Below are 14,281 nucleotides of genomic sequence, written 5' to 3'. Positions count from 1 at the left end.
TTTAGTTTTTGGTCCACATTTTTGTTACTGGTGGTAAGGCCTCTTGTCAGTCCTAGACCAGACCTATTTCTGCCGTGAAGCAGTAATGCGTTTCGGTTTGCAGGGCGGGGCAGGCGTTGTAACTATACTGAGACCATAAAACTCATATCTCAGGTGGGTGGCGGCATTTACGCTGTAGATTTCTATGGGCTCCGGTAGCCACTTAACACCCGGTGGGCCGTGAGCTCGTTCTCCCAACTAAGCAATAAAAAAAAGAGTAGCTATCACAGAATACAAAGTATTTGACGGATAACTCAATCTCGCTAACGACATTTTCAAGATAAGCATATCGAGTGGTGAAAGGCTAATTTGGTTTACCTTTCAATATGTAAAAGCTCCGAACAATAACATTCGGACCGTCGGTATACCGAGCAATTTGACCCGCTCATTAGAAGATCTTCCTTTTGACCGGCTATTTTTGCAGGACAACATAAAACTGGACGGACTGAGGAATCGGTGTGGCTCTCGCTCTCTCTCTCTTTCTCTCTCTCTCTCTTTCTCTCTCTCTCTCTTTCTCTCTCTCTCTCACACACTCTGTTCTTGCGATCGAATCTACTAAAATAACGTTCGGTATTTAATCTATATTAAAAAAAAAACATTTATAGTCATCCAATTGATAATGACATTAATCTTTTAGGTTCCGTATGACGTATATTGAGCACATGTAACGCATATGCTTAGAGCGCCCTCTGCGACCTTCAAGGATGTTTCGTTAATCAATCCGCTCAGATGATTCGTTTAATAATTAAATTGAAACAGATGGATATCGCTGCACGTTCTAACTATATATATTTTTGAAATAAATATCATTAGTATTAAAAAAAAATCGATTCGAACTACATACAAAAAAAAAATCATTTCCGTATTTAAGTTAAGTAAATTCAATAAGTCAATAATATCGTTGTTATTGTCATCGGATCTTGATTACATGTTGAAAGGTGAAAGCCAATTTCTTTAAGCTACATTATTGAAACATCATAAGAGAGCCATTTAAAATTTAAAATTTGGACAAAATATCATAACAAAAAACTCCTTGAGCTATTTGAATGGAGTAAGCATAATTGAAGTTCAATTAAAAACATCGAACCGTTAATGCTAATACCAAATAAAAAGAATTGTTAATAAAAAAGATAAAGCGAAATTGAGCTTAAACTAAATATCCTTTCACGTCTCGATGTGATTAATTTCGCTGCAAAATTTAGTTTCACAGGTATAGTACAGGTACATTCAGTACGGTCAGGGACGTCTTAAACTAGGATGGGGCCCTTGGGCACACAAGAATTTGAGGCCCGTTTTGGAAAGTAAAATAAGCTAATTATAATTAAAAAAATTTACTGAGTATGACCATTTATTATACTTAATCAAATACAGTATAATATAATACGTCATTAATGATATTAGAATTGATTGATTTAGAATTGATGATATTAGATAATAGAATTAGACTGGTTTTATGGTTGCGATTTCGATAACGGTTTCTTTCGGGATTTCTGTTGAGCAAAATCTTCTATTATAGGCATAGTATATGTCTTGTTAATACCTTCTGATTACTGATTTGTGAAAAAAGTGTAATGTGCCCGACAAAAATGTTTTGAGAATAAACGTGTGAGAGAAATTGTCGGTCTTTCGGGGCCCCCTGAGAATGGGGGCCCTGGGTACGGGCCCCGTGTGCCCTTATGGTAAAGACGGTATTAAGTACGGTAGATGTGTGCCATGTGTGTTAAGATATTAAAAGCTTAAAAAAAGTATGGTAATTGATATAAGATTCCGATATAATATACATTTTATTCGAGTCCAAAGTTGTTTACAAGCTTAATCGGTGCTACTTCTAAAAGTATTATTTATTTATTTTTTTATAATTACACGTTCAAATTGTTATCGACACCTGCGTGATGTTTACTCGACATATGCAGCGCACGTGCGCGTCGGGCGCGTGCGTACTCCCTGTCATTGCCGTCTGCCCTACTGAGCGATGACCACACTTGCACACCCTACATTTGGGATAATTCTCTTAAGTTATAACGTCTACATCTACTGTTTCTATAATGTCTGGGAGAAATCTGGCGTGGATCATTTCCTAAGTAAACAAAACCCAATCAAAATTATTCTAAGCAAATGTAGTCAAGTTTTAATTTTATTATTTTTCTCTAATTAATATATCAGCTATGCCTCCTTTCGAACTGGAACGCAGCGTTGATTCACGGCAGAAATAGGCAGATGATATCTACCTTGCGGGCTCACAAGGCGCCGACAACCAGTAAATATAAGTCCATGTATAACCACCATCACCTACGATCCTACCGGTCAATCGTTCTTGTTGAACTCGTCGCTTGCGACGAAGGGCTCGATGAGTAAATTAACCCACAGACACAGCCGGTTTCTCGCCTGACCTTCTCAGTGGGTCGCGTTTCCAATCCGGTGGTAGACTCTGCGAAGCACTGCTCTTGCTAAGGTTAGTGTTAGCAACGTCGTCAGGTTTGAGCTCCGTGAGCCCACCTACTTGTTAAGATTACGCTGAAATGATCTCTCTAGACCATCAGCTTAGGGAGGAAAAAAAGTACGATCCTGTAGCGTAGCATTCATTAATTTAATATTGGGATTTTAGATACAGACCCCAACCCAAAGAGGTCATCCATTAATTACGTCACACGTCCGAGGTGTCACCGGAATGTGACGTTGTGTGACGAAGGGCAGGAGGAGGTCAAAAGTTTTCTGACGTCACACATTAAGATTTAAAATACGTACGGAAATACTAATTAAATTATAGGCAGTCGTTTATTGTTTTTTAATTAACGACCATTTAGTGTTTGGTTTAGTGCTAGTTTATGTTAGTGCTTCCTCTGTTACTTAAAATATCTGGCTTTATGTTGATTTTAATAAAGATTATTTATAAAAACAAGATAATAGTCAAAATAGGTTTCTCCGTTGATTCTTTTTAAATACATGCATAAAATTGAAAAATGTGTGACGTCATATCAGGGAATTCTAAAAATGTGACAACCTATGACAAGGACTTGAGAGATTTAGAAGTCCTAAAATTAGCGTGACGTAATTTATGGATGGCCCAAACATGAAAAAATAAACTAAAAAAACTTAATATATACATTTCAATAATTAAAACCATTTTTACGGTTTAATCGCGCGTTATCTCTTAATTTATCTATATATTAATACGTGAAGCAAAAACTTTGTATCCCTTTTTACGATAATTGCGCGGACGGAGGAGTATGAAATTTTCCACACTTATAGAGAATATAGAGAAGAAGTGCACAATGCTAATATTTTTTTAAAATATTGCACAAAAGATACATTAAATCAATAAAGAAAACATTACACACACTACTACCATGTCTTTGACGCACACACGCATGCATACTATTTATTGTCAAACTTTTGTTCTTTACGTCTGTTGTCAAATTGAGAATAGATTAAATATTGTGTGTCTTTGTTAATATTTTTTATAGTGTAGTCGCACTAAGCCGTAAAATTAGCTTTAACTACGACTCGCAAAAATCGAAGAAAATACTATGTTGTTGTTGTTGTAGTCCTAGGGCATCCCCGCTGGTACATAGGGCTCTCACAAGTTGTCTTCACTCGACCCTGTCTTGCGCTTGCTCCTTGAGATCACTCCAGGTCACGTTGGCAGTCCTCATCTCACTCTCCACGGTGCCTCGTCAAGTACGTACAAGGCGACCAGGTCTTCTCCTGCCAAGCGGTTGCCACTTAAAGGCGATTGATGCTGCGTTGACTCCGCTGCGGCGTAGAGTATGTCCTATCCAACGCCATTTCCGAAGGGCAATGTCTTGCGCGATGGGGTGTTGGTCACATTTAATGATCCAAAGGTCTTTATTAGAGATAGTGACTGGCCAGAATATGCAGAGTATCGACCTCAAGCACTTATTTACAAATACCTGCAGTTGGTTCGTGAGTGTCTTGGTCACTCTCCAGGTCTCACATCCGTCAAAACACTATAGTTCCATTTAAATGTCAACGCGAACTTACGCAGACTTATAAAAAAATATCGAAATGTATACACACGTGTTTTTGTATATTTTTATACGCTAAAACAAAAATAAGCATTAATAAAATTTGTTTGTTAAATATGCTTTTAATTAATCTGCTCGTATTTTAAATGTTTTTACGTTTAATGCATTATGTACCACAAAAGTTGTTTTCGATGGGTATGACATTAAATAGTACAGTCTGCAAAAAAAAACATTTCATAAAAGTTTTTTTCTTCATTCTACCTATCCTAGTAACCCCGTGGGGCTATACTAGCTCTATAAGATAGTGTTTCGTTGAATCGTCCGCCGGATCTGAATTGCGATCCACTGAGAAGATCCGGCGAGAAACTCAGAAAAATATCTCATTTTGACATCTTTATACGACAGACATTTTTATAACTTTCATGACCTTTCTGTATTGCGTATGTAAATAAATTCAAGCTCTTTTTTTTCTACCTATGCTGATAGCCTTGAGAGGCTAAATCAGCGTTATCCTAGCGTGTAGGTGAGCTCTCGGCGCTCAATCCGAAGGTGTTGCTAACACTGGCCCCAACAAGAGCAATGCCTCGCAGAATCTACCACCGGATAGGAAACGGGACCTTAATGAGAAGATCCAGTGAGAAATTCAGTGGGCAAGTTCTTTACGTATTATTACGCCGGTAAGAGTAGCGCCATCTATCGCCAAATAGTCGAATGAATATCGAAGGACCTAGAACGCTCGAGAAGTACAAAGCAATCTATTGTCAGATAGCGGAAGCTACTACTAGAGATGTGTGGAATATTCTCAATAATTCTAGGGATGAGGTATCGACTATAAAAGCGTTGTAGAGATGGCACGCAGTCAGTCAGCGAACGGATCACCTGAAGCGAAGCGGAACAAGCGAATGGAGAGTTTTAAATGTTTGTTGAGTATTTTAAGTGTTCTAAGTGTTGAATACAGTTAAGTTGTACTTTTGTGAAATTTTATTTATCGCGAACCCCAGCGCGTAACGGTATGTACGTTGACTATAACGGGTATAGTAATAATTTTTTTTCGTTTCTCGCGACTCCCTCCATGACCATGCATACTGTTCACACATCTGCCATACTGAGGTGTCGATCCTTGAAATTATTGTATCTGTATTTGATTATTGTGTAAATTTTCGCCACCAATAAACTATCGAGCTGCGTGTGACGCAAGAAATGTGTGCGGTTGCAATTGGTTCAGGATATTGTTCCCTGACCTCACTATCATATAAAATTGTACCATTACTGAAATACACGTGGCAACTTGTTTTTCAAATAAATGCATCTCTTAATTTTACTGAAATCTCAATTCCAGAAATATTAATGGCAATTTCAATTGCGGAAAATCTCATTGCCACTACACATCCTCCTCCTCCTTGCGTCGATAATCCTCAATTCTGAGGGCCGTGGCCTCATGAAGCTTTCTTGGGAAAATACACATAGGGTTTCCGCGTCCTTCCACGGTTTTTGGAAGAGATTTAGCTCTTCAAGGCCGCTAAAGCCTTATTTGGGTCCGACTAATTAACCGCCGCCAGACATTCGGCGTTGACTGTTTTACGGTGGAAAGGTCGAACTCCAACTTAACCCTCCTCTTTTCTCATCCAGGCTTGGGACCGGCATTGGCAGAGTTATTATTAAAATAGTTGAAATGAAATAAAACGTGAGATTAATCCGTAAAAATAGTTTTAATTATGCGTATCGGATCTTTATTTTTCTATTCAACTCTGGACACCTTTGAGATAAGAATCTCTTTTGCCACTAATAAGAATCTTATCGGCTATTCGCCAGACGCATATACGTGACCTCATCGGTAGTAGTCACTCCTAAATTACCGTCTCGCAAATCTGACTATTATATATTTTTGATCTTAGCGCCTGAAAATCCTGTCTGAGCCTTTGGGGGTTACGACAAAAGAAAGATCTTCCACCATAGGAGTGGAATTGCTCAGTGGACCTACGGTCTGAATGTTCGGAATTTGTATATACATATAAGCTTACCTTGAAAATGTTGTTTGCGAGATTTAGTCTTTTGTCAAATATCTTATGTTCTATGATGTTGCGCCCGTAAGAGTAACGCCATCTGTCGTCAAGTAGCAGAAACGAATATCATAAGATATCTATATATATAAAAATGAATTGCTGTTCGTTAGTCTCGCTAAAACTCGAGAACGGCTGGACCGATTTGGCTAATTTTGGTCTTGAATTATTTGTGGAAGTCCAGAGAAGGTTTAAAAGGTTTTTTTTTTTTTTTTATGATTGAGTGATTACTGGTGGCCCGAAGGCCTTTCCAGTTTCACCAGGACAGGTGGGCGAGCAAAGGCTCAGCCAGGAGGGGTGGGATTTGCTAACAGCTGCCCGAGCGCCTCCGAAGGAGACCTAACAACTCAAGAGTAGCTGCTTCGCGAATGAATCTACTACCGGATCGGAATCGCGACCCGCTGAGAAGATCCGGCGAGAAACTCAGCGAGCTGATTCATGGGTTAGGTTGCACGGCGAACTCTTTGTCGAGTTCGACGAGTACGGTTACCGAGGTCCCTAAGCCTGCTCCTAGAGCTGAAGGCGTCTAGTGTAAAGGTTATTGGATCTGATGGATCCGTAAGGACGTGTCTAGGGCGTCGACGGTGACTGGCTCCTGCATGATCAGGATTCGGTGAGTAGTCAGCGGCGGCAACGATAAGGCGACTATCATGACGCATAGCCTTATCGAAGTACCGTTCCGACGCTGACTTCATGTATTTCTGGATTGATTCAAGGCCCAGGTCGTCGTGTAGGTCAACGTTCCTCACGAACCACGGAGCCCCGACGGCTAACCTGCAAAAGCGGGATTGTAGGGATTGGAGGGTGTCTATGTGTGTGCGGGCCGCGTGAGCGAACACCACACTCGCGTAAGTCATGATGGGCCTTATGCAAGTTTTATAAAGTGTCACCTTGTTCCGAAGGGACATTTTACTCCGCTTACAGATCATGGGATAGAGTCTGCCGAGAATGAATGCGGCACGGTCGCGGACTGTTTTTATGTGTGGGCGGAATGTCATGGATGCATCCAGGGTGACTCTCAGGTACTTAACCTTCCTGACCCAGGGTATAGGTTGGCCGAAGAGGGTGATCGGGGGAGTGATATTTCTCCTCCTAATGCGGGAGGAAATAAGCGGTGAGTTTCCCCTTTGAAATAACACTGCTGTGCTTTTCGCCGGGTTGATGTCTATGCGCCATTTTCGGAACCACTGTCCGAGGGCTAACGCTGCGCTCTGGAGTTTACTCGCGATTAGGGACTTGTTTCTACTTGAGTAGTAAACGGTTGTGTCGTCAGCGAATAAGGCTGGCTGGGTCGGCGGCGACCGGGGAATATCATTAATAAATAAACTAAATAGGAGTGGTGAGAGAACGGAGCCTTGCGGCACTCCAACCGTGAGTGGTCGCGGGGAGGAGCGGGTTCCCTCTACTCGATATCGAAAAGAGCGGTTCGACAAGAAGTCCCGTATGATGAGCACGAGACTATCCGGCACGCCCATGTTGAATAGTTTGAAAATCAAACCGTTGTGCCAGACTTTGTCGAACGCTTTTGCGACGTCGAAGAAGAGAGCTCCCGTGTATAACGGTTTTGGTCGATTAAGTCCCACAAGAATGTGCTCCGTGAGGCGGTGCACCTGTTGTACGCATGAGTGATTTGCACGGAATCCGAATTGTTCATCGATGAGAATGCCCTTGGATGAGACGAAGTCTCTGAGGCGTTTGTAGAGCAGACGCTCATACAGTTTGCCTAGAGACATGAGGAGGCTAATCGGGCGATAACTCGTTGGATTATTTTTTGGTTTACCGGGTTTGTGTATGCCGATAACGTCCGCTTCTTTCCACACCGTGGGAAAGATACAGTTAGCCATAGCGGCATTGAAAATAGATGCCAACATCACGATGAGTTGGACGGGTAAAAGTTTAATAACGCGGTTAGATATACCGTCGGAACCGGGAGCCTTGCGAGGACGTAGGTCTTTGATCAGGTCTTTAACTTCCATTGAGGTGACGGGCGGTAACGCGTCCAAGGTTGGCAAGGAGGCTCTGCGTTCTACCTCACTGTCTACTAATTCTACATGAACAGGATCCGCGGATTGAATGCTGGGCATGCACTGGGCTTGCAATGTATCGGCCAGCAGCTCTGCTTTTTCGTCATCATCGAACGCCGCGAGTCGGCCTGAGGGGCCTACGAGGGGGAGCATAGTTACTACCGTATCCGATTTGAGAGTACGAGCTAAGCGGTAGTAAGATCTTTGAGAGGGCGCGAGTCCTTCTAAGAAATCAGACCATCTGGCATCTCGGACTTCGGTGATGCGAGACTTTACGTCGCGTTGTAGGGCACGCATTCGAATACGATTTTCCGCGGTAGGATACCTATCGTACGCACGGATTGAGGCGTTCTTAGCTCTAAGGAGTTCCCTAATATCGTCGGGCAATTTGAAGCGGTGAAGGAAGTCCTCCGCTACAACTTGCTTCGATGACCTATCTAATGTCGAGGTGATGTGTGACGTTACGATGTCTATGGCTTCAGCGGTATCCTGAGGAGACGGGATAGAGTCCGGACTAAACGGAAGCGATGGTGGATCAGATTCAGCCAGGCTGATGCCCAGCGTGTGCCAATCCACCACAGTCCTCGTGACGGGAATGGAATCGGGAGCGCGACCGAGCTTCATAATGACGGGACGATGGTCTGAATCTAACTCTGAAACTACTTCAATCGAATGTAAGCGCAGAGTTACGTTTTTTAATAACGCTATGTCGAGTATATCCGGGCGATGCACGATATTTAGCGGGTAGTGAGTCGGGGTCAGCGGAGCGACGATATCGAAGGCGAGATCATCGACTAACGCGTCGAGGCGCCTGTCATTAGGGGTTGAGGTGTGAGAGTTCCACCTGACGTGTTTACAATTTAGGTCACCCGCCAGAATGACAGAGCTTCCCATGCCGAGCAGCGCCTTAATATCACTACTTAGAACAATTTTATCCGGTGGAAGATAAACGGACGCGATAACGATCGGCGCGTGTCCAGTCAGAGAGATTCGGCATGCTGATGCTTCGATGTTAGAAAGCGCGGGGGGGTCGAGTGGGACGCAATGCAGGGCTCTTCTATAGTAAATGACGGTACCACCACCACGAGCAGTGAGCCTGTCGTTCCTAACCATGTTGTAGTTCGCGATTTTAGGGTCGCGGCGCGCGGGCTTAAGCAGGGTCTCCTGCACCAAAAAGATGTCAATTTGATGGTCACGCAAAAAATCACAAACCTGATCACGTTGATTTGCGAGACCGTAAGCGTTAAAAAATCCTATCGTTATGGATAGGGGCTTGATTCTACTTATGTACGCCATTGAAAACCGGCGGAGTGAGGGGAGGACGTACGTATTTAACGACGCGTATACGTCAGCGTATTCTTGCACAACGGCGATGAAGTGTTGTGCAGTGGAGGCGGCGCGAATGGCGTCGCCCAAAGCATTAACGCGATCAAAGTTGATCGACTGAAAAAAGTCGATCGCTAGAGCGAGATTGTCTGACGAGGTCGGAGGGCAGGTCGCGGGGGAGGGACGAGTCACGGGGGAGGGACGTATCGCGGATATGGGACGAGTCGCGGGGGAGAGAGTTGTAGCCGTGTTCGTGTACGGCAACGGTTTAGCCCAGGCCGAGACGCTGGGCACCGACGCCGGCACGAAAGCAGGCTTAGCCTTCGGCACAGAGGGTGCCGTGGCTTTGATGTCTGGGCCGAAAGCTCGGAGGCGGTTTTGGCGGGCGACGCGGCGATTTATTTTAGGGGCTCGGGGACAACCACGGTAATTCGCGGGGTGACCCTGTGTTCGGCACAGGACGCAGCTAGGCGGTTCCGTAGCGGTTTTTTGATCGCGAGTGCAAAGGCTCGTGGCGTGATCGCCCAAACACTTGACGCATCGCGAGCGCGCGTGGCAATTACGGGAAGAGTGCCCGTACAACTGACAGTTATGGCACTGGCTCGGAGTGCCTTTTTTATGGGGGGTTTCGACGGTTATTCCGGAAAGCCTACAGACTGTTCGTACGTTGAAAATTTGCTTGCCCTCGGGGGTAGGCTGGAGAGCGACGAAAACCATATTGTATGGCTCCCTCCCACGTCCTGTGTGCATGCGGTGCACGGAATTGACCGGCAGACCTTGTTCTAGAAGGTCGGCCTTGACGAGATCGGCATCTAATTCCTTTGGGATGCCGCGTATGACCGCGTGAAGTTCACGCTCCTCCTGAAGCGTATAAGTGTGGAAACTTATACGCTCCTTTCGGAGGTAGCTTGAGAGGGCCCTATGGTCGTCGGGTGTCGTTACCTTAATTTGAATCCCGTTCGCGAGGTTACGGGCGCTGATAAAATTAATTTTTTTGGCCTGAAGGGCCAGGGAAACTCGGTCCCAAGCTGCCTTCTCTTGAAGGATTACCGGGGGAGGGGTCTGAGTTTTATTTTGTGCCACTGGACGCGGCGACGGTGTGGCACGGGCAGGGGGAGCGACGGGAGTCGGAGGGCGAGGGCGCGACGCGTTCGCGGCTTTACTAATTTTAGCGGCCGCGGGAGCTCGGGACTCCGCAGCGCGCTTCTTACCCTTTTGTACCAGGGTGAATCCATCCGTCGATGAGGCGGGGGCGAGGTCGACCTCCATGTCCGAGTCAGAGTCGGAGGACGAGGAGGCAGCAGGTTCGGGAGCAGGCGACCTACGGGCAGATGCAGGACGTCCGTGGGACCCTACGGAACCCGCGGATGATCGCGCCAGAGGAGCGGCGGCCACGGCGGACGACGCAGCAGTTTTAGCTACTAGTATAGGCGACGCGGGAGCGGCAGGCATGGCGGACGCTGCGGTGTACGACGCGGGAGCGACGAGCACGGCGGAATCCGCAAGAGGGCTCACGGCGTGATCGGCCTTGAAAGCCAGAAACTCAGAAGTGAGCTTTGGGTGGCGAAGTCGGAGGAATTCTGTAAATAAAGCTTCCATGATGTCTGAACCAGGTGGGGCTGTCCCGGGTCTTAAACACACTCGCCTTGCGGCGAGGCCCCAACTTCTCGGTACTTAGCGGTTCGATTGAACACAGGTGGCGATGCGGCACAATTACTGCAGGAAAAAGAAAGAACAACAAAAAAAAAGGAAACAACAAAAATAAACCAAAACAAAACAAACACTTCCAGGAGCACACTTTGTCGGCAGATGTGCCACGAACAAAAGCCGGGTGAACAAAGGCCGGACTAACAATAAAACCAGGCGAACAATGGCCGGGCGATTGAGTGGTCGATGAGCACGTCCGCAGGCGGCGGGTGCTTCTGTCGGACTGTGTAAAAGGTAGATAAATATGAAAATGCTCGGAATTAAATAAAAATAACAATTTTGTTTAACCTTTGATGTGTCCCCCGTCGGACGGATTACTTTGGTTTTTTTTTTAAGTTCATTTTATACAAAAGTTTAGTTTATTTATCGATTGAGGCACTACGAAGTCTGTCGGGTCAGCTAGTATAGAATAAAATCGAGAACGCTCGAGAAGTGTAACGTCTTTTATTATCAAATAACAGAAACTTGTCGAAACGACTAGTACTACCGAGAATGTTCTTGATGATTGTAGAGTTGTCGTATCGACTATGAAAGCGTTGCAGAGATGACACGAAGGCAGTTAGCAATCGGTTCTATTCGAAGCGAAACAACAAACGGAGCGAAGCGGATGAAGTTAATTGCGTATTGTAAAGTGTTCCTTAAAGTGTTAAATAGAGTTTATAATTGGTATTTCGGTGGAAGTTTTATTTATATCGAACCCCAGCGCGTAACAATAACAACCCGCTACAATGCTTACACCGCGATAGTGACTACCGAGGCTTGCCAAGCGAGTCACCCTCATTTTCACCTGAAAGTCCGCGCCTCGTCCCGGAGAATCCGAATCCGGGAGAGGTACTGGTAGGCACTGGGAATCTGGGACTCACTTGGGAATCACTTGGGACGAATCCAAGAGCGTTTGACTGACGCAGTTGCCTCAATTTCGTTCAACTAACATTACGAATTTATAACATCAGTAGTTAACTAGTAAAGCTCATATTTTAATTCAAAACAATAGCGTTATTACTATTGTGCATAAAAGAAAACAGACCGTAGTCACTATGCGATATGAAATCGAAATGAAACGTAGATGAGATTTGTTTTTTTTGCTGTCGGTACAATTAAACATTGCATCTGCCGTGCACCTGTTGCTGACGTCGCAAGATCATTAGTCAAATCCGGCGCGAGTCATAATGATATGTAGTTGACTGACAGTGACGCTTGTTAGCATAGCCCGTGCATACTACACGCTTTTATAGTCGTTTTGACTATGCCTATAAGTTTCTAGAACATTCTTGATAGAACTAGAAGGTTCCAGAATGTTTCAGAATTGTTTTAGAATGTTCTCTACATTTATCGAGCCATTAGAACAGTCTCGATACAAATGGAACATTCGAGAACATTCTAGAATCTAGATCATTCGAGAGACGTTTCTAGCTGTTTAGGTATCTGTTTTTATTATCTGACGACAGATGGCGTTTGAACAGTGCGACAGTGTTATACAAGTCATTTAAGCAAGTTTAAGTTACTGGTGGTAGGATCTCTTGTGATTCCACGCGGGTGGGTATCACCGTCCCGCCTATTTCTGCCGTGAAGCAGTAATGCGTTTCGGATTGAAGGGTGGGGCAGCCGTTACTGAGATCTTAGAACTTATATCTCAAGGTAGGTGGCGTATTTACGTTGTAGATGTCTATGGGATCCAGTAACCACTTAACACCAGGTGGGCTGTGAGCTTGTCCATCCATCTAAGCAATAACAAAAAAAAACACATTTCGACCTCACATTTCTTCAGGCGGGTTGCCACGTTCACTATCCAGTGCAGATATTTTTATACATTTTACTGATCGCTTTAATAATGGGAGAATAATTTAAGCTTTTTCATAAAATACAGATCCGTAACAAGAAAATTTAATCCTTTTTAAAAAGCAGCTCATTGTTAACAGTTAAGCTGACTTCAGCGGGATTCAGGCTGCAGACATCTTAGTACGATCTTAATCCTAAATTGGTGCCTCCGATTTAACTACGGTATTGCCATATGAAAAAAAAATTAGAAATTTAAGGGAAATTCGTATCTAATCTCAAAAAGTCTATCGCAATCCTGTTTGAATGGTATGATGTGATATCATGTGTTTTATAGGTGGTAGGGTGACTTGTGGGTCCGCACGGGTGGGAACTATTAACCTTTCTATTTTGGCCACGAAGCACTAATGCGTATCGGTTTGAAGACTGGCTAGTGGGATAACCGTTTCGTTTTATATATGAGATTTAGACTTCATCTTATTTATCTAACCTGAGGCTGTGAGTTCGTTCGATCATCAAACCAATCTATACTAATATAAAATCTACAGTGGTTTTTACGGATGTTCCGTTATAACTACTGAACCATGCATCCGATTGACTTGAAACTTGGTATCCATGTAGAAAATACATGTACTTAATGGATAGGCTAATATTTATATGAGTGTGGGACTCCCTAATAATAACCTAATAATAACGACAAATAATAATAGTGTTAATTTTAAATGCCCAGCGAAGTGGGCGAGTACGGCTAGTATAATATAAAATACGAATACTAATTAAATGTATATTAAATATATCGCCATCCCTCCAGATTTTTCGCTAGATTTGTAAGTGAGGTAACGGTTTCAATTGTATACATGTAAAGAAAAACCTTTATTATTTAAAACTCTTTAATAAATAAAAATAAGTTTTTTTTAATGTTATTCAGTGAAGTCTGTCATTCTGTAAAAAGTAAGTTCAGTTTGCTTAAAATATTGATTTTAGTAGATTAAGAACTTTAAATGTTGTTTTCTTACTATACATATAACAGAAAACTAAATGAAGCCTTTTAATTATTTATTCATTTTAAAATACATAGCCTTCAAACCGGAATGCTTGACTGTTTTGCACTGTAAAAAAAAAAAGAAAAAAAATGGTTCAAATTAACCAATGTCTGTAGAAAATACGCCTCGCATCCTCTTACTCTTTTCTCTTTCTAGCATTTAAGTGATAGCAAACTTCTTCAGATTGCCGTCTGTGATAAACGAAATTAAGATGAGATTTTTTTAAATTTGAATCTGGCCACACTGACCGGCCTAGTGTGCAAAGTCCCAAAAATAATTATATCTCGACGGGACGGAGGCTTTCCGCCGTTCAAGTTCCA

At 43.5% G+C, this 14,281-nt stretch overlaps 1 protein-coding gene across 1 annotated transcript; it reads right to left on the bottom strand.

Moving 5' to 3' along the window:
* Positions 1-1,906: 1,906 nt before the first annotated feature.
* LOC149499497 (uncharacterized) lies at positions 1,907-11,365 on the bottom strand. Its single transcript, XM_089739757.1, has 2 exons — positions 9,345-11,365; positions 1,907-2,001 (listed from the first exon to the last, which is right to left on the bottom strand). The coding sequence occupies exons 1-2, from the start codon at positions 11,032-11,034 to the stop codon at positions 1,907-1,909; spliced, it is 1,785 nt and encodes a 594-aa protein (XP_089595883.1). The 5' UTR covers positions 11,035-11,365.
* Positions 11,366-14,281: the final 2,916 nt, after the last annotated feature.

This window comes from Bombyx mandarina, chromosome A1, assembly GCF_030267445.1.
Source record: "Bombyx mandarina strain Sakado chromosome A1, ASM3026744v2".
NCBI lineage: Eukaryota > Metazoa > Arthropoda > Insecta > Lepidoptera > Bombycidae > Bombyx > Bombyx mandarina.
The sequence above is the reverse complement of the archived record's forward strand: the minus strand, read 5'-3'. Positions and strand labels throughout refer to the sequence as shown.

Coding starts and splice junctions, on each gene's coding strand:
- LOC149499497 (XM_089739757.1), bottom strand. CDS start 11,034: ATGGAAGCTTTATTTACAGAATTCCTCCGACTTCGCCACCCAAAGCTC. Junction 2,002..9,344: donor AGGATTTTTTAACGCTTACG/GTCTCGCAAATC, acceptor ATCGCTCAGTAG/GGCAGACGGCAATGACAGGG.